Below are 20,961 nucleotides of genomic sequence, written 5' to 3'. Positions count from 1 at the left end.
CACATATCCTTAAAATCCCCCCCCCATATCCTTAAAATCTCCCCCATATCCTTAAACCCCCCACCCACATATCCTTAAAATCCCAAAACAAACGAGAACTGGGGATTTTTTTTCTTCAAATAAATTAATTATTTCAAGTCCTCTTCCCACAGGGTCGACTCCACCCCCCTGGGAAATCCAGCCCATCAGCAATTGGCTCAGACCTGGCCCCTTCATCTCGGGTAACCAATGAGCAGCCAGGAAAGAAGTGTGGTTTCCTGTGCCTGTAGCTCCGCCCTCTTCGTCATGGAGGGGAGTGAGAAGGCGTGTGCTGCCCAAACCCATTGACCTCTAACCTCTCTTGACCCCTAACCCCAATCCTGTCCTTGTGCTCTCAACAGTTATATTCCTCCTTCATCAGTCCTACAATCAAGAAGTGCTGTTCTCTCCTTTTACAGTTCTCTCTTCTTCCTCTGGTTTGGTTTCTTCAGTGCGTCTTCAATTTGTGTATCTGGTTGTGTGTCATTCAACTTTTCTTTTCCTTGTTTCTAAAATCAGATGTTGTAGTTTTTCCCCGATGTGGTGATTCCCCAGATCTCATCTGTAGAGCTCCTGAGATGTGGCGCGGAGAGAGGAAGAGGCCGTCTGTCTGTCTCTCCAGGTGTGGAAAGTAGAAAACAGCACGTTCCTTTGAGACTAGGATGTTGGTTTTTGGTTAAATGGATGAAGAAACCCACCGCAGGAACACAAGACTTGTTGAAGAGGGACGAGGGATGGACTGGCTGAACTGGTGGAATCTGGATCAGCATCTTATTTAAATGCTGAAAACTCCCCTGGAATGAAGAGAAGAGAGAGAAGATCAGGTTGGAAGAGAGGAGAGAGGAGACAGCAGTACAGAGTGGAAGAGAGAGAGGAGAGAGAGAGACAGCAGTACAGAGTGGAAGAGAGAGAGGAGAGAGAGAGCAGTACAGAGTGGAAGAGAGAGAGAGAGAGAGAGAGCAGCAGACAGAGTGGAAGAGAGAGAGGAGAGAGAGAGACAGGACAGAGTGGAAGAGAGAGAGGAGAGAGAGAGACAGCAGTACAGAGTGGAAGAGAGAGAGGAGAGAGAGAGGACAGGACAGAGAGTGGAAGAGAGAGAGAGAGAGAGAGAGCAGGACAGAGTGGAAGAGAGAGAGGAGAGAGAGACAGCAGGACAGAGTGGAAGAGAGAGATGAGAGAGAGAGAGAGCAGTACAGAGTGGAAGAGAGAGAGAGAGAGAGAGAGCAGGACAGAGTGGAAGAGAGAGAGAGAGAGAGAGAGACAGAGTGGAAGAGAGAGAGGAGAGAGAGAGAGAGGACAGAGTGGAAGAGAGAGAGGAGAGAGGAGACAGCAGTACAGAGTGGAAGAGAGAGAGGAGAGAGAGAGACAGCAGTACAGAGTGGAAGAGAGAGAGAGGAGAGAGATTTGAGCAGCAAGATTTGTGACCTGTTGCCACGAGAAAAGGGCAACCAGTGAAGAACAAACACCATTGTAAATACAACCCATATTTATGCTTATTTATTTTATCTTGTGTCCTTTAGCCATTTGTACATTGTTAGAACACTGTATATATATATATATATATATATAATATGACATTTGTAATGTCTTTACTGTTTTGAAACTTCTGTATGTGTAATGTTTACTGTTAATTTTTGTTGTTTTTCACTTTATATATTCACTTTGTATGTTGTCTACCTCACTTGCTTTGGCAATGTTAACACATGTTTCCCATGTCAATAAAGCCCTTGAATTGAATTGAATTGAGAGAGAGAGAGAGAGGAGAGAGACAGCAGGACAGAGTGGAAGAGGGAGAGAGACAGCAGTACAGAGTGGAAGAGAGAGAGGAGAGAGGAGAGAGACAGCAGTACAGAGTGGAAGAGAGAGAGGAGAGAGAGAGACATCAGTACAGAGTGGAAGAGGGAGAGGAGAGAGGAGAGAGACAGCAGTACAGAGTGGAAGAGGGAGAGGAGAGAGAGAGAGAGACAGCAGGACAGAGTGGAAGAGAGAGAGGAAGAGAGAGAGAGAGAGACAGCAGGACAGAGTGGAAGAGGGAGAGGAGAGAGGAGAGAGACAGCAGGACAGAGTGGAAGAGGAGAGAGGAGAGAGACAGCAGGACAGTGGAAGAGAGTGGAAGAGACAGAAGAGAGAGAGAGAGAGACAGCAGTACAGAGTGGAAGAGAGAGAGGAGAGAGAGAGAGACAGAGGACAGAGTGGAAGAGAGAGAGGAGAGAGAGGAGAGAGAGAGACAGCAGTACAGAGTGGAAGAGAGGAGAGGAGAGAGAGAGAGAGAGAGACAGCAGGACAGAGTGGAAGAGGGAGAGGAGAGAGGAGAGAGACAGCAGTACAGAGTGGAAGAGAGAGAGGAGAGAGACAGCAGTACAGAGTGGAAGAGAGAGAGGAGAGAGAGAGAGAGACAGCAGGACAGAGTGGAAGAGGGAGAGGAGAGAGAGAGAGAGACAGCAGGACAGAGTGGAAGAGGGAGAGGAGAGAGGAGAGAGACAGCAGTACAGAGTGGAAGAGGGAGAGCAGAGAGAAGAGAGAGAGACAGCAGGACAGAGTGGAAGAGAGAGAGGAGAGAGAGACAGCAGGACAGAGTGGAAGAGGGAGAGGAGAGAGGAGAGAGACAGCAGTACAGAGTGGAAGAGAGAGGAGAGAGAGGAGAGAGACAGCAGGACAGAGTGGAAGAGAGAGAGAGAGAGAGACAGCAGTACAGAGTGGAAGAGAGAGAGGAGAGAGACAGCAGTACAGAGTGGAAGAGAGAGAGGAGAGAGACAGCAGTACAGAGTGGAAGAGAGAGAGAGAGAGAGAGACAGCAGTACAGAGTGGAAGAGAGAGAGAGAGAGAGACATCAGTACAGAGTGGAAGAGAGAGAGAGAGAGAGAGACATCAGTACAGAGTGGAAGAGAGAGAGTACAGAGTGGAAGAGAGAGAGAGAGACAGCAGTACAGAGTGGAAGAGAGAGAGGAGAGAGACAGCAGGACAGAGTGGAAGAGGGAGAGGAGAGAGAGAGAGAGACAGAGTACAGAGTGGAAGAGAGAGAGAGAGAGAGAGAGAAGAGAGAGAGAGAGAGAGACATCAGTACAGAGTGGAAGAGAGAGAGAGAGGAGAGAGAGACAGCAGTACAGAGTGGAAGAGAGAGAGAGAGAGACATCAGTACAGAGGAAGAGAGAGAGAGAGAGAGAGAGAGAGACATCAGTACAGAGTGGAAGAGAGAGAGAGAGAGAGAAGAGAGAGAGAGAGAGACAGCAGTACAGAGTGGAAGAGAGAGAGAGAGAGAGACATCAGTACAGAGTGGAAGAGAGAGAGAGAGAGAGAGAGAGAGACATCAGTACAGAGTGGAAGAGAGAGAGAGAGAGAGAGAGAGAGACATCAGTACAGAGTGGAAGAGAGAGAGGAGAGAGGAGAGACAGCAGGACAGAGTGGAAGAGGGAGAGGAGAGAGGAGAGAGACAGCAGGACAGAGTGGAAGAGAGAGAGAGAGAGAGAGAGAGAGACAGCAGGACAGAGTGGAAGAGAGAGAGAGAGAGAGAGAGAGAGACATCAGTACAGAGTGGAAGAGAGAGAGGAGAGAGAGAGACAGCAGGACAGAGTGGAAGAGGGAGAGAGAGAGAGGAGAGAGACAGCAGGACAGAGTGGAAGAGAGAGAGGAGAGAGGAGAGACAGCAGGACAGAGAGTGGAAGAGGGAGAGGAGAGAGAGAGAGAGAGCAGGACAGAGTGGAAGAGAGGAGAGAGAGAGAGACAGCAGGACCGAGTGGAAGAGGGAGAGGAGAGAGGAGAGAGACAGCAGGACAGAGTGGAAGAGGACAGAGAAGAGAGAGAGAGAGAGAGAGACATCAGTACAGAGTGGAAGAGGGAGAGAGAGACATCAGTACAGAGTGGAAGAGAGGAGAGAGAGAGACATCAGTACAGAGTGGAAGAGAGGAGAGGAGAGAGACATCAGTACAGAGTGGAAGAGAGAGAGAGAGAGAGAGAGAGAGCAGGACAGAGTGGAAGAGAGAGAGGAGAGAGACAGCAGTACAGAGTGGAAGAGAGAGAGAGAGAGAGAGACAGCAGGACAGAGTGGAAGAGAGAGAGAGGAGAGAGAGAGACAGCAGAGTACAGAGTGGAAGAGAGAGAGAGACAGAGGAGAGAGAGAGAGAGAGAGAGACAGCAGGACAGAGTGGAAGAGAGAGAGAGGAGAGAGAGAGACAGGACAGAGTGGAAGAGAGAGAGAGAGAGGAGAGAGACAGCAGGACAGAGTGGAAGAGAGAGAGAGAGAGAGAGAGAGACAGCAGGACAGAGTAGAAGAGAGAGACCGCAGGACAGAGTGGAAGAGAGAGAGAGAGAGAGAGAGACAGCAGGACAGAGTGGAAGAGAGAGAGGAGAGAGAGACAGCAGGACAGAGTGGAAGAGAGAGAGGAGAGAGACAGCAGTTCTGTTCTGATGTGCTAAATGAGTCTTATTGTGTCTGTTACAATCCTATCTATTATTTCAACAGGCCAAATCATTGATCACAGAATGGTTACGTGAGCACATTTAAAATGGCAGTAACACTCTGTACATGGAGAAACTACAGGACCCCCAGCGCGTGTGTGGCCCCTCACCGTATCCCCCCTGTATCGGGGTTTTGGGGGAGGAGCAGGCGTACAGGCTGAAGTCCTCCGTCTGGAACCCGGCTCGGTTCAGTGAGGGTTCCGATGCGGAGCGGTGGATCTTGGGTAAAGAACGCGCCAGCAGCTCAATGGACGCCAGGATCTGACAGAGGAGAAAACACAGGAGGTTATTAGGTCATCCCTAGCCAATCACCTCTCTCGAATCACTCGTCTCAAATAGGGACAAAGCTGACAGCCAAGTCAGAGAATTTTAGATTGAGGCTGTCAGCAGAACCTCACCTGGGCTTTTCCAGCAGCTTTTAAAAACACAGTGAGACGTTAGTGTGAATGTATTTCTAGCACTCTGAGGCCACCTGGTGGTGGAAATAACACATTCTCCTTCATACATACAAGTTAAACAACGCCAAGGAGGGCTGGCTCGGTCCCCACACAGGTTACTGGCCTTAACCTCATGAGCAGGAAGAGGTTTCTGGTGAGGTGAATATCTTGGTGGGGTGGATAGTCTTGGTCATTTTAAAACATTCAGCTCAACCCCTGGCATGTAGAGTGAAGTGTTCTCCATCGTTACCCGAGGGAATAGGGGTCCCGTCCTCCCATCGTTACCCGAGGGAATAGGGGTCCCGTCCTCCCATCGTTACCCGAGGGAATAGGGGTCCCGTCCTCCCATCGTTACCCGAGGGAATAGGGGTCCCGTCCTCCCTCGTTACCCGAGGGAATAGGGGTCCCGTCCTCCATCGTTACCCGAGGGAATAGGGGTCCCGTCCTCCATCGTTACCCGAGGGAATAGGGGTCCCGTCCTCCATCGTTACCCGAGGGAATAGGGGTCCCGTCCTCCATCGTTACCCGAGGGAATAGGGGTCCCGTCCTCCATCGTTACCCGAGGGAATAGGGGTCCCGTCCTCCATCGTTACCCGAGGGAATAGGGGTCCCGTCCTCCATCGTTACCCGAGGGAATAGGGGTCCCGTCCTCCATCGTTACCCGAGGGAATAGGGGTCCGTCCTCCGTCGTTACCCGAGGGAATAGGGGTCCCGTCCTCCATCGTTACCCGAGGGAATAGGGGTCCCGTCCTCCATCGTTACCCGAGGGAATAGGGGTCCCGTCCTCCATCGTTACCCGAGGGAATAGGGGTCCCGTCCTCCATCGTTACCCGAGGGAATAGGGGTCCCGTCCTCCATCGTTACCCGAGGGAATAGGGGTCCCGTCCTCCATCGTTACCCGAGGGAATAGGGGTCCCGTCCTCCATCGTTACCCGAGGGAATAGGGGTCCCGTCCTCCATCGTTACCCGAGGGAATAGGGGTCCGGTCCTCCGTCGTTACCCGAGGGAATAGGGGTCCCGTCCTCCATCGTTACCCGAGGGAATAGGGGTCCCGTCCTCCATCGTTACCCGAGGGAATAGGGGTCCCGTCCTCCGTCGTTACCCGAGGGAATAGGGGTCCCGTCCTCCATCGTTACCCGAGGGAATAGGGGTCCCGTCCTCCATCGTTACCTGAGGGAATAGGGGTCCCGTCCTCCGTCGTTACCCGAGGGAATAGGGGTCCCGTCCTCCGTCGTTACCCGAGGGAATAGGGGTCCCGTCCTCCATAGTTACCTGAGGGAATAGGGGTCCCGTCCTCCATAGTTACCTGAGGGAATAGGGGTCCCGTCTCCATAGTTACCTGAGGGAATAGGGGTCCCGTCTCCATAGTTACCTGAGGGAATAGGGGTCCCGTCTCCATAGTTACCTGAGGGAATAGGGGTCCCGTCTCCATAGTTACCTGAGGGAATAGGGGTCGTTCCTCTCTCTTCTTCTTCATACAGTCAGCCATCAGCCTCCTCATGGCTTTAGGACAGTTGGAGCGCACCTTACTGAGGTCAGGAGACAGGTATCCCCGACCCACCATGAAGATTATCTAGAGGGGAGAGGTGGAGGGTCAGAGGTCAGGAGACTGGTATCCCCGACCCACCATGAAGATTATCTAGAGGGGAGAGGTAGAGGGTCAGAGGTCAGGAGACAGGTATCCCCGACCCACCATGAAGATTATCTAGAGGGGAGAGGTGGAGGGTCAGAGGTCAGGAGACTGGTATCCCCGACCCACCATGAAGATTATCTAGAGGGGAGAGGTAGAGGGTCAGAGGTCAGGAGACAGGTATCCCCGACCCACCATGAAGATTATCTATAGGGGAGAGGTGGAGGGTTAGAGGTCAGGAGACAGGTATCCCCGACCCACCATGAAGATTATCTAGAGGGGAGAGGTGGAGGGTCAGAGGTCAGGAGACAGGTATCCCCGACCCACCATGAAGATTATCTAGAGGGGAGAGGTGGAGGGTTAGAGGTCAGGAGACAGGTATCCCCGACCCACCATGAAGATTATCTAGAGGAGAGAGGTAGAGGGTCAGAGGTCAGGAGACAGGTATCCCCGACCCACCATGAAGATTATCTAGAGGAGAGAGGTAGAGGGTCAGAGGTCAGGAGACAGGCATCCCCGACCCACCATGAAGATTATCTAGAGGAGAGAGGTAGAGGGTCAGAGGTCAGGAGACAGGCATCCCCGACCCACCATGAAGATTATCTATAGGGGAGAGGTGGAGGGTTAGAGGTCAGAGGTCAGGAGACAGGTATCCCCGAACCACCATGAAGATTATCTAGAGGAGAGAGGTGGAGGGTTAGGGGTCAGGAGACAGGTATTCCCGACCCACCATGAAGATTATCTAGAGGAGAGAGGTAGAGGGTCAGAGGTCAGGAGACAGGTATCCCCGACCCACCATGAAGATTATCTAGAGGAGAGAGGTGGAGGGTCAGAGGTCAGGAGACAGGTATCCCCGACCCACCATGAAGATTATCTAGAGGAGAGAGGTGGAGGGTTAGAGTTCAGGAGACAGGTATCCCCGACCCACCATGAAGATGATCTAGAGGAGAGAGGTACAGGGTCAGAGGTCAGGGGTAGGAGACCTTGCTCAGGTTGGACAGGATCCCAGACATCAACTCATAAAGAACATTATAAATGTATATTAAACAGGAGAGATATCTACCTGGTCTCTGTTATTGATGTTGGAGTAGGGCAAGGCCCCAGACATCAACTCGTAGAGAACTATCCCGAAGGCGTAGACGTCAGACTGGAAGCTGTAAGGGTTCTTATCCTGCAGACGGATGACCTCTGGGGCCTACAGGCAGACGGGGGGGACAGCAGAGTCACACAGTTTACCAAGATATACAGCCTTCATTGGGCAGGGTCGGGCTCAATTACAGTCAAGTCAAGAAGTACACTGGCAATTACAATTCTCTTCAAATGGAGGAACATTTGGAATTATAATTTTGGGGTTTACTTCCTGAATTGATTGGAATTGACCTTTCACCCTGTACACTGGGTCTCAAAAGTATCGTCCTTGCGCCTTCCGTCCTCGCCTCCTCCTCAAACCGCACTGGAGGAGAAGATTTGAGGTCCCGCCCCCCCTAGACCCTCTCTTCCAATGAGTTTTGAGATAGAGGCCAGAAGAGAGGAGGGTAAGGAATTGAGGAAAGACTAATTGCGTCCCGAGCTCACGTCACATTTAGACTGATGCGTTTATTGACTGTTTCCTAAAAACCAACAGATATCTGATCCTTTCAGAGCAGCTCTGACAACGTAGATTACATTCTGATCATGTAGATTACATTCTGACAGACAACGTAGATTACATTCTGATCATGTAGATTACATTCTGACAGACAACGTAGATTACATTCTGATCATAGATTACATTCCGACAGACAACGTAGATTACATTCCGACCACGTAGATTACATTCCGACCACAGATTAGATTACATTCCATTCCGACAACGTAGATTACATTCCGACCACGTAGATTACATTCTGACAGACAACGTAGACCACGTAGATTACATTCTGTCTGACCACGTAGATTACATTCCGACTACGTAGATTACATTCCGACTACGTAGATTACATTCTGTCTGACTACGTAGATTACATTCTGACTGACTACGTAGATTACATTCTGACTGACTACGTAGATTACATTCTGACTGACTACGTAGATTACATTCTGACTGACTACGTAGATTACATTCTGACAACGTAGATTACATTCTGACAACGTAGATTAATGTGGTTAGAGGGTTGGGACAGTAACCGGAAGGTTGCTGGATCGAATCCCCGAGCTGACAAGGTAAAGAAATCTGACGTTCTGCCCCTGAGCAAGGCAGTTAACCCACTGTTCCCCGGGCCCTGAGCAAGGCAGTTAACCCACTGTTCCCCAGGCCCTGAGCAAGGCAGTTAACCCACTGTTCCCCAGGCCCTGAGCAAGGCAGTTAACCCACTGTTCCCCAGGCCCTGAGCAAGGCAGTTAACCCACTGTTCCCCAGGCCCTGAGCAAGGCAGTTAACCCACTGTTCCCCAGGCGCTGAAGACGTGGATGTTGACTAAGGCATCCCCCCCACCTCTCTGATTCAGAGGGTTAAATGCGGAAGACACATTTCAATTGGACAACTGACTAGGTATCCCCCTTTGCCTAGATTGAATTCTAATAATGTAGTTTGAATTCTAATAATGTAGATTGAATTCTCCTGCTGGTTGTTTAGTCTATTCAGGTTCTCCTCTTAATCGCTGCAGTATCACTCACCATCCACAGGATGGAGCCAGAGAGCTGTTCAAACTGGTGGGAGCCGCTCCAACGGGACTTCACTGTGGCCAGGCCGAAATCTCCTATCTTCACGGTCAGGTCCTCGTGTAGGAAGATGTCTGGGAGGGGAGGGGTTAAGGAACAGAAAGCTAAGGGACCGCTGTCTGGGAGGGGAGGGGTTAAGGAACAGAAAGCTAAGGGACTGCTGTCTGGGGAGAGGGGGAGCTCAGTCTGGGAGGAGAGGGGTTAAGGAACAGAAAGCTAAGGGACCGCTGTCTGGGGAGAGGGGAGCTCAGTCTGGGAGGGGAGGGGTTAAGGAACAGAAAGATAAGGGACCGCTGTCTGGGAGGGGTTAAGGAACAGAAAGCTAAGGGACTGCTGTCTGGGGAGAGGGGAGCTCAGTCTGGGAGGAGAGGGGTTAAGGAACAGAAAGCTAAGGGACCGCTGTCTGGGGAGGAGAAGGGGAGCTCAGTCTGGGGGGGGGGAGAAGGGGAGCTCAGTCTGGGGGAGAAGGGGAGCTCAGTCTGGGGGAGAAGGGGAGCTCAGTCTGGGGGGAGAGCTCAGTCTGGGGGGAGAAGGGGAGCTCAGTCTGGGGGGAGAAGGGGAGCTCAGTCTGGGGGGAGAAGGGGAGCTCAGTCTGGGGAGGAGAAGGGGAGCTCCGTCTGGGGAGGAGAAGGGAGCTCCGTCTGGGGAGGAGAAGGGGAGCTCAGTCTGGGGAGAGGGGTTAAGGAACAGAAAGCTAAGGGACTGCTGGGAGAGCTCCGTCTGGGGAGGAGAAGGGGAGCTCCGTCTGGGGAGGAGAAGGGGAGCTCCGTCTGGGGAGGAGAGGGGAGCTCCGTCTGGGGAGGGGGGGAGCTCCGTCTGGGGAGGGGGGGAGCTCCGCTCCGTCTGGGGAGAGGGGGCTCCGTCTGGGGAGGAGAAGGGGAGCTCCGTCTGGGGAGGAGAAGGGGAGCTCCGTCTGGGGAGGAGAGGGGAGCTCCGTCTGGGGAGGAGAGGGGGAGCTCCGTCTGGGGAGGAGAAGGGAGCTCCGTCTGGGGAGGAGAAGGGGAGCTCCGTCTGGGGAGGAGAAGGGATGGAGGCGCTAACTGTAGCTCCGTCTGGGGAGGAGAAGGAGCTCCGTCTGGGGAGGAGAGAGGGAGCTCCGTCCTGGGGTCAAAGGTCAGGCAGACTGTGAAAGGTGCTTGTTGGAAAAAAGGTGAAAGGTCAGAGAGGATACTGTTGCTCTTCAGGTCTCTGTGGATGATGGATTTGGCGTGCAGGTAACTAGGGAGGAAAACCACAACAATCCCATGTTAGTTAGTAAACAATAAACACTGGTACACTAGACATATTTACAGTCCCAGGTTAGTTAGTAAACAATAAACACTGGTACACTAGACATATTTACAGTCCCAGGTTAGTTAGTAAACAATAAACACTGGTACACTAGACATATTTACAGTCCCAGGTTAGTTAGTAAACAATAAACACTGGTACACTAGGGGTAAAGGGTACACTAGAGCTCCGTCTGTACCAGGAGAGGGGGAGCTCTGTACCAGTCTGGGGTTAAGAGGGGGAGCTCTGTCTGCACCAACACTTGTCTCTGTCTCACCTAGTTCACCCGAAGATGGAGGCGCTAACTGTAGGTCCCTCTGAATAACAGCGTCCTGCTAAATGACTACCATGTAAAAACAGATCTGAACACAAAGACTATGTCCTATCGAAGACATGTTGATTAGGTGACACAGCGGAGAGGGTTGATTATGACTGCCTTAAGACTCTCCTTATAGAATGGGTCAAACCTCCACTGTACCAGACTGTGAAAGGTGCTTGTCTGGAAAAAAGGTGAACCAGGTCAGAGAGGATACTGTTGCTCTTCACTGTACCAGTCTGTGGATGATGGATTTCCACTGTACAGGTAACTAGTGAGGTTAACCTCTCCTAACCTCCACTGTACCAGTCTGTAGTGTTAAACAATCTCCTACCTCCACTGTACATGTTAGTTAGTAAACAATAAACACTGGTACACTAGACATATTTACAGTCCCAGGTTCCCCTCCAGTACCAGTTGTAAACAATAAACACTGGTACACTAGACATAAACTCTCCTAACCTTGTACAGTCCCAGGTAAACCAGTTAGTAAGACTCAACCTCCACTGTACCAGTCATAGTGTTAAGTCTCCTAACCTCCACTGTACCAGTCTGTGAGTGTTAAGACTCTCCTAACCTCCACTGTACCAGTCTGTGAGTGTTAAGACTCTCCTAACCTCCACTGTACCAGTCTGTCCACGTTAAGACTCTCCTAACCTCCACTGTACCAGTCTGTGAGTGTTAAGACTCTCCTAACCTCCACTGTACCAGTCTGTGAGTGTTAAGACTCTCCTAACCTCCACCGTAGCAGAGTTGTGAGTTCTGCAGGTACCTACAGTAGTTCAGAGGCTGACTCATTTAAATGCAGCTCTATCTGCTGTGTTGTGTTGGCCACAGACTAAGCACATTAATGCCTTATGAGACAGAAAATGGAGAGTAGGAGAGTCAGCGTCAGCGTAGGGGACGAGGGAGTCAACCAGGAGAGTCAGCGTAGGGGACGAGGGCGTCAACCAGGAGAGTCAGCGTAGGGGACGAGGGGACGTCAACCAGGAGAGTCAGCGTAGGGGACGAGGGAGTCAACCAGGAGAGTCAGCGTAGGGGACGAGGGCGTCAACCAGGAGAGTCAGCGTAGGGGACGAGGGCGTCAACCAGGAGAGTCAGCGTAGGGGACGAGGGAGTCAACCAGGAGAGTCAGCGTAGGGGACGAGGGAGTCAACCAGGAGTCAGTCAGCGTCAGGGGAGTCGCGTAGGGGACGTCAACCAGGAGAGTCAGCGTAGGGGACGAGGGCGTCAACCAGGAGAGTCAGCGTAGGGGACGAGGGAGTCAACCAGGAGAGTCAGCGTAGGGGACGAGGGAGTCAACCAGGAGAGTCAGCGTAGGGGACGAGGGTGTCAACCAGGAGAGTCAGCGTAGGGGACGAGGGCGTGAACCAGGAGAGTCCGCGTAGGGGACGAGGGCGTGAACCAGGGGATGCATCCCAAATAGCAGCCTATTCCCTATGTCTGGGACTAGTTCTAGGAACAGGGTGCTAGTCGGGGTACATCCCGTGTGTTGTGGACTAACTCACTCCATGCCCTGTGCGGTCTGCCGAGCGATGTCTATGAGCTTGATCATCTCAAACTTGGTCTCTATGATGTGTAGATGGTGGTAGAGGGAGGAGCCCTCACACCACTGGGTCACGATGGCCAGCTGAGGCTTGGTGGTGTAACCCATGAACAGCAGGATGTTGACGTGACGCGTCTTCCTGTTAGGAAGCAGGGAGAGGATATCAAAACCACTGAGAAGGAGCTTTTACTTATCCATCCAGCATGCTGTTTCATGACAAAACAGAGAAGCCCTGCTATTTCATGACAAAACACAGAAGCCCTGCTATTTCATGACAAAACAGAGAAGCCCCGCTATTTCATGACAAAACAGAGAAGCCCCGCTATTTCATGACAAAACAGAGAAGCCCCGCTATTTCATGACAAAACAGAGAAGCCCCGCTGTTTCATGACAAAACAGAGAAGCCCCGCTGTTTCATGACAAAAACAGAGAAGCCCTGCTGTTTCATGACAAAACAGAGAGCCCCGCTGTTTCATGACAAAAACAGAGAAGCCCCGCTGTTTCATGACAAAAACAGAGAAGCCCTGCTGTTTCATGACAAAACAGAGAAGCCCCGCTGTTTCAGACAAAACAGAAAGCCCCGCTGTTTCATGACAAAACAGAGAAGCCCCGCTGTTTCATGACAAAACAGAGAAGCCCCGCTGTTTCATGACAAAACAGAGAAGCCCCGCTGTTTCATGACAAAACAGAGAAGCCCCGGTTTCATGACAAAACAGAGAAGCCCCGCTGTTTCATGACAAAACAGACAAAACAGAAGCCCCGCTGTTTCATGACAAAACAGAGAAGCCCTGCTGTTTCATGACAAAACAGAGAAGCCCTGCTATTTCATGACAAAACAGAGAAGCCCTGCTATTTCATGACAAAACAGAGAAGCCCTGCTATTTCATGACAAAACAGAGAAGCCCTGCTATTTCATGACAAAACAGAGAAGCCCCGCTATTTCATGACAAAACAGAGAAGCCCCGCTATTTCATGACAAAACAGAGAAGCCCCGCTATTTCATGACAAAACAGAGAAGCCCCCCGCTATTTCATGACAAAACAGAGAAGCCCTGCTATTTCATGACAAAACAGAGAAGCCCCGCTATTTCATGACAAAACAGAGAAGCCCCGCTATTTCATGACAAAACAGAGAAGCCCCGCTATTTCATGACAAAACAGAGAAGCCCCGCTATTTCATGACAAAACAGAGAAGCCCCGCTATTTCTGACAAAACAGAGAAGCCCCGTTATTTCATGACAAAACAGAAGCCCCGTTATTTCATGACAAAACAGAAGCCCCGCTAACAGCCCCCGTTATTTCATGACAAAACAGAAGCCCCGTTATTTCATGACAAAACAGAAGCCCCGTTATTTCATGACAAAACAGAAGCCCCGTTATTTCATGACAAAACAGAGAAGCCCTGCTATTTCATGACAAAACAGAGAAGCCCTGCTATTTCATGACAAAACAGAGAAGCCCTGCTATTTCATGACAAAACAGAGAAGCCCTGCTATTTCATGACAAAACAGAGAAGCCCTGCTATTTCATGACAAAACAGAGAAGCCCTGCTATTTCATGACAAAACAGAGAAGCCCTGCTATTTCATGACAAAACAGAGAAGCCCTGCTATTTCATGACAAAACAGAAAAGCCCTGCTATTTCATGACAAAACAGAGAAGCCCTGCTATTTCATGACAAAACAGAGAAGCCCTGCTATTTCATGACAAAACAGAAAGCCCTGCTATTTCATGACAAAACAGAGAAGCCCTGCTATTTCATGACAAAACAGAGAAGCCCTGCTATTTCATGACAAAACAGAGAAGCCCTGCTATTTCATGACAAAACAGAGAAGCCCTGCTATTTCATGACAAAACAGAGAAGCCCTGCTATTTCATGACAAAACAGAGAAGCCCTGCTATTTCATGACAAAACAGAGAAGCCCTGTTTACACTATACTTCATGCAGTATATCAACAACAAGACCTTCCCTAAAACTAGTTAACAAAACTAGTTAATTACCTCAGTAAAACTAGTTAATTACCTCAACGCAGTAAAACTAGTTAATTACCTCAAAGACCTCAACGTCTGCAGTAAAACTAGTTAATTACCTCAACGTCTGCAGTAAAACTAGTTAATTACCTCAACGTCTGCAGTAAAACTAGTTAATTACCTCAACGTCTGCAGTAAAACTAGTTAATTACCTCAACGTCTGCAGTAAAACTAGTTAATTACCTCAACGTCTGCAGTAAAACTAGTTAATTACCTCAACGTCTGCAGTAAAACTAGTTAATTACCTCAACGTCTGCAGTAAAACTAGTATTCCCCCACTGCGTACATGGTGAGCTTTTCACTACATGACTTCACCGTTAAAACGTGTCTTACCGGAGGACTCCCACTTCGTTCTTAAAGGCCTGTAGCTGCTGTGGGGTGGGAGCTGTCACGTTCAACATCTTCACCGCCACGTCTCCGTGCCACTTGCCCTTAAAGACGGTCCCAAAGGATCCAGAGCCTATCCTCTGACCCAGGGTGATCTGACCTTCTGGGATCTCCCAGTCGTCACTAGAGTCCCGTCTGCCCAGGGTTTTCTACATTGGGGGGGGGCACACAGATGGTTTTACTTCCTGCTTTACAACAGAGCCGGTCTTAAAGTGGCAGCGCACGGTGACAGGCTCTGTGCGTGTCACCACACTGTGTGTGTTTTTACTAGGTCTTTCTCCAACGGAATACCTGGTCATGTTCTAGCCATCTTGACAACTCCTATAGTCATTGTTTGGCATCTCAGTCATATTCTAAACTTAATGATCCTGCTTTGTGATACACCAATCAGCTCTAAGGTCTGTGTTCCTTATACACCAATCAGCTCTAAGGTCTGTGTTCCTTATACACCAATCAGCTCTAAGGTCTGTGTTCCTTATACACCAATCAGCTCTAAGAAGGTCTGTGTTCCTTATACACCAATCAGCTCTAAGGTCTGTGTTCCTTATACACCAATCAGCTCTAAGGTCTGTGTTCCTTATACACCAATCAGCTTTAAGGTCTGTGTTCCTTATACACCAATCAGCTCTAAGGTCTGTGTTCCTTATACACCAATCAGCTCTAAGGTCTGTGTTCCTTATACACCAATCAGCTTTAAGGTCTGTGTTCCTTATACACCAATCAGCTCTAAGAAGGTCTGTGTTCCTTATACACCAATCAGCTCTAAGAAGGTCTGTGTTCCTTATACACCAATCAGCTCTAAGAAGGTCTGTGTTCCTTATACACCAATCAGCTCTAAGAAGGTCTGTGTTCCTTATACACCAATCAGCTCTAAGAAGGTCTGTGTTCCTTATACACCAATCAGCTCTAAGAAGGTCTGTGTTCCTTATACACCAATCAGCTCTAAGAAGGTCTGTGTTCCTTATACACCAATCAGCTCTAAGAAGGTCTGTGTTCCTTATACACCAATCAGCTCTAAGGTCTGTGTTCCTTATACACCAATCAGCTCTAAGAAGGACTGTGTTCCTTATACACCAATCAGCTCTAAGAAGGTCTGTGTTCCTTATACACCAATCAGCTCTAAGAAGGTCTGTGTTCCTTATACACCAATCAGCTCTAAGAAGGTCTGTGTTCCTTATACACCAATCAGCTCTAAGGTCTGTGTTCCTTATACACCAATCAGCTCTAAGGTCTGTGTTCCTTATACACCAATCAGCTCTAAGAAGGTCTGTGTTCCTTATACACCAATCAGCTTTAAGGTCTGTGTTCCTTATACACCAATCAGCTCTAAGAAGGTCTGTGTTTTGTAGCGGTTGTGTCTCACCATCTTATTGCGGTCGTCAGACGAGGACGATGACTTCCTCTCTCTCTGTGGACACGGAGACTTCTGAGGAGCCTTCACATTGGTCAATGAGCCAGGCAGCGAGGCTGGGGGCGTGGCCGACAGCCCTGCAGTCGACCCTAATTGGAAGTAGGAGAGGGAGGGAGAGGGAGGGAGGGGGGGTAGGGTGGAGGAGGAAAACAAAAGAAAAGGAAAGATGAGGATGAGAAGAAACAGAGGGCAAACAGAAGGCGGTAGGAGGAGGAAGAGGAGGAAGACAGGGCTTGAATGATAGAGAGAAGGGATATGTCCAGTCCCAAACTGACCCCTAGACCCTATGCCCTGGGATCGACCCCTAGACCCTATGCCCTGGGATCGACCCCTAGACCCTATGCCCTGGGATCGACCCCGACCCTATGCCCTAGGATCGACCCCTAGACCCTATGCCCTAGGATCGACCCCTATGCCCTAGGATCGACCCCTATGCCCTAGGATCGACCCCTATGCCCTAGGATCGACCCCTAGACCCTATGAAATGATTTGACGGGTATAAAACGAAACAGTGAAACTTCCACCTAGTTGGAACAATTACCCTATTGCTTACACCTGTCAAAAAACATCTCTAGGGTCCAGGGGTTCGATCATAGGGTCCAGGGGTCCGATCATAGGGTCCAGGGGCACGATCATAGGGTCCAGGGGCACGATCATAGGGTCCAATCACAGGGTCCAGGGGCACGATCATAGGGTCCAGGGGCACGATCATAGGGGGCACGATCCAGGGGCACGATCATAGGGGTCCAGGGGCACGATCATAGGGCACGATCATAGGGTCTAGGGGTCCGATCATAGGGTCTAGGGGTCCGATCATAGGGTCGATCATAGGGCAGGGTTCCCTAACGGGCGATTTTATTTGGCTCCCAAAATGTTCAGATCAAAAATATTTTGTATATATTTTATTAATAATAATTTTTCATTAATGAAACAAAAAGACTGTAAAATCAGAAAATGAGCTCTGTGATTTTAAATTTAGGAAATCTGTCCAACTATTCCAACGCATAAATAGAGACTGACATGTAATCAAGGTTTGAAATGATTTTTCCTCTAATATAATATATCTATATCTATATATCTATCTATCTATTTGGGATACTTGCGGTCAATTTGCAGCGATACAAATGATTAATAACTATGCTCCAGCAACCCCTTACCATCCGCTCAAGGATGAAGAAAACTATTTGACCCACGGCTGAATGTAATTAGGGATCCTTGGCGTAGGGTCTAGGGGTCTATTTGGGATTGGGCCATAGAGTGGGTTTCAGAGAACAGGAGGGTTGAGGGGAGTCGGAGTGTTGTGTCCTGGTGGTGTTGGAGGTGAGGGGTGATGTCACAATGGGAGGTGAGGGGTGATGTCACAATGGGAGGTGATGTCACAGTGGGAGGTGAGGGGTGATGTCACAGTGGGAGGTGGTACTGATGGTTTAACAGAACTGATGGCTTCTACACTTGTGGCTAGAGCACAGCACTGTTCTCCCTAACCTGAACCTGATTCCCCTAACCCGTCAACTTCTCCCTAACCCGTCAACTTCTCCATCTAGCCACAACCGTAGAAGCCGTCAGTTCAGAGGAAACCATCAGTGCCAGTGTGTGAAGGAGAGGGTCTTGCTGAGATGGGGGGGAGGTGCCTGGTGCAGTAGGGAACTCTGGGTAATGTAGTACTTTAACGACATCCTCTACTTTATAACCAATACATCTCAATGTGGCTTCCAACATTAAAAAGACAACAACCTACTCACACTGGAAGGTAGTGAAAATATTACACTGTCAACTACAGTCAGTCAACTACAGTACACTGTCAACTACAGTACACTGTCAACTACAGTCAACACTGTCAACTACAGTCAGTCAACACATTACTGTCAACTACAGTCAGTCAACACATTACTGTCAACTACAGTCAGTCAACACTGTCACCTACAGTCAGTCAACACTGTCAACTACAGTCAGTCAACTACAGTACACTGTCAACTACAGTCAGTCAACACTGTCAACTACAGTCAGTCAACACATTACTGTCAACTACAGTCAGTCAACACTGTCAACTACAGTCAGTCAACACATTACTGTCAACTACAGTCAGTCAACACTGTCAACTACAGTCAGTCAACACATTACTGTCAACTACAGTCAGTCAACACATTACACTGTCAACTACAGTCAGTCAACACAGTGAACTAGTCAGTCAACACATTACACAATCAACACAGGACACTGTCAACTACAGTCAGTCAACACAGTACACTGTCAACTACAGTCAACTACAGTCAGTCAACACAGTACACTGTCAACTACAGTCAGTCAACACAGTACACAGTTACATGGTATGTCAGTTCTGAGGACATTTATATAATGTTCTGTACATCTATAGTGTATTTTCCTATTCTCTGATCAGAGCCTGGATCCAAAGGATCGGTAGGATCGGTTTTCCCTTCTAGATCATAATGAATATACGGGCAGATCCTAGAGCCGCAGCCCTACTCAGAGATGCTTTGTGGACACAGGCCCTGAAACACAAAAACCCTCCCATATGAGAGTTTTGGAAGCAGAGGGACGGGGGGACGGGTGTCGGTAGTGACAGTGTGAGGGATTATGGTAGTGAGAGAAAACATAAGGAAAGAGAGTGAAGAGCGAAACAGACAGACAGTGGAGGGCCAAAACACAGGTGGGAGGTGAGGACACACACACACACACACATCACCACAATACACACACACACACCACAATACCACACACAGAGGCACGCCACAGAGGCCTAGCTACCTCGGAACACAGGCTCGGACTCAAAATCAAAGACTATGTCATTGGGGTAGGAGTATAGGAGGGGGCTTGAGATCCGTGTTCGGTGCTTCCTCAAGCAGCGGGCGGGTGGGTGGGTCTGCAAGGGGGGGGCTGCAGGAGGGGGGGAAAGAGAGACAGACACAGCAGGATCACTGGCCCTGAAGACCAGCTACTGGGCCCACTTCTCTATGGTACCTACTGTAGGCCCGATCCAAAATGGACGCCTAGTCACTGTACTGTGCTCTACTTCTGGCCAGAGCCCAATGAGTGCCAATGAGGAGAATGCATGAATCTGTCTCCGTGGACCAGTAGAAAGTTAGGGAGTTTTTCCACACATTATCACTGGCAAAAAGTAGTGCACTAGATAGGGAATAGGGTACCATTTGAGACTGGCCCTATAGTAAGTAGTCTACACTCTTTCAGAGGGAGCATGGATGGGCAGTAGAAATCAGAGAATGTTAGGGGAATAAAAAGGGTAGATGGCTCTCTTAAAGGGGAAGTCTCCTTAAAAAGGGACAAGAGTTTTACAGTCTAAGGACAAATATTCTAAATATGCATCAACAAGACTAGTAGAATTAGAATTCTGACTGGACAAAATGAGTTTCAAGGACCTTGTAAAACAAGAGAGAAAGAGAACACAGATGCAGGATATGGGGGTGGTGGTGGTGGTAGGGGGGGACTTGTTGATTGAATTAGTGATGATGATAGCTTCCTTACCTCCTTCTGATCTCTGTAAACCTTGATCTCGAATCAAGTCCTGAAAGAAAGAGAGAGAGAGAGAGACAGAGAGAGCGAGAGAGGAAATAACAGAGAATCACAATACTGTGAAGACTGCTAGTCATCTCAGATTCCAGACAAACGCTACAGATTGGAGTATATCTTGGTAGCTTGTATAACACTTAGTGGAACTGACTACTTTTGCAGATATGAAAACAGTCAACACTGTTTTCATAAAATTATATATTAGTCAAAAAATATCAAATTCCCAGTTTATGTATACAAAACCAACTTTATTAAAAGAGGTTTTAAAAATAGGTAATAATAATAATAATAATATTTGACTCTAAATGTTATGACGTTCACTAAAAAGGCATTGATGGCAGAACAGATGGATGTAGTTCAATGTATGATTAATATAATAAACAAATACATTTCTTGGTAGTCCCAAAACATATTGCTATCGGGTTGTAAATCACAACGGGCCTGATACCATAAGGAATGCACTGTCTCAGTTTCAATGGCTCAATATTTTGGAAAAAAAACTAAAACAGACGTATGTAACTAAGGTTGAGAATGACAATATAATCAAACTAGCAAGGCCAAATGATCACAAGTCAGCAATAACATGGCTGATGGGCTAGCGTATCTAGTTATGTAGCGAGCTAAAAACACAGAGCCTAACGTTAGCTAGCGAGCTAAAAACACGGAGCCTAACGTTAGCTAGCGAGCTACCTGCTAGGACGATACCATGTCATTGGAAGAGTGGGTGAGTGACTGACTCTTCCGTCATCTTGTTTTTCGGTGGCTATACACGGCTAGAGATGCAGGTGTCATTGGGTAAAGCTAGCAAGAACTAGAACGGCTTATCCAGTTAGCATATCTCTCGCATTCGTAAATTCAGAGAGCAGAATAACTGATGAATTTACCAACGTGAAACACCTGCTGAGTTTAACCCGGGGTCAGTAAACTTAGGAAAAGAAAGTAATAGTTAGTCAAGAACACTCTCGGTAACATGTAAACAGCTGTGTCTGGAAGTAGCTAGCTAGCTAGCCATGTTTAGCCAGTTGGCTTGTGTGCTTGGTTGGGGACCAAGCCTTGCATTGTTGGCAGGCAAACTGCAGAAAGACGAGGAGGCTACAATTCCCCATCGTTTATCAGTGCAATTTTGACGGCCAAATTAGGTGAAAAGGTTTTAAGAGGGTTTATTTAATGTTACTTCGTTAGATGTTAGCTCATCTTTCTCTGGCTAGCATTAGCTG

At 48.9% G+C, this 20,961-nt stretch overlaps 1 protein-coding gene across 1 annotated transcript; it reads right to left on the bottom strand.

The window, feature by feature from the left end:
• Positions 1-69: 69 nt before the first annotated feature.
• On the bottom strand, positions 70-19,739 carry LOC121843711 (serine/threonine-protein kinase B-raf-like; the record flags this gene model as incomplete). Its single annotated transcript, XM_042313491.1, is given in 10 exon segments — positions 70-812; positions 4,584-4,734; positions 6,349-6,483; positions 7,604-7,735; positions 9,196-9,314; positions 10,412-10,458; positions 12,334-12,510; positions 14,734-14,936; positions 16,151-16,287; positions 19,700-19,739. Coding segments are annotated over 10 exon segments (1,164 nt in total), but the record flags the coding sequence as incomplete, so codon positions are not given.
• Between the last annotated feature and the right edge of the window lie 1,222 nt (positions 19,740-20,961).

The sequence above is a fragment of the Oncorhynchus tshawytscha genome, unplaced genomic scaffold (assembly GCF_018296145.1).
Source record: "Oncorhynchus tshawytscha isolate Ot180627B unplaced genomic scaffold, Otsh_v2.0 Un_contig_3301_pilon_pilon, whole genome shotgun sequence".
NCBI classification, from domain to species: Eukaryota; Metazoa; Chordata; class Actinopteri; order Salmoniformes; family Salmonidae; genus Oncorhynchus; species Oncorhynchus tshawytscha.
This window is presented reverse-complemented; position numbering and strand designations above follow the sequence as displayed.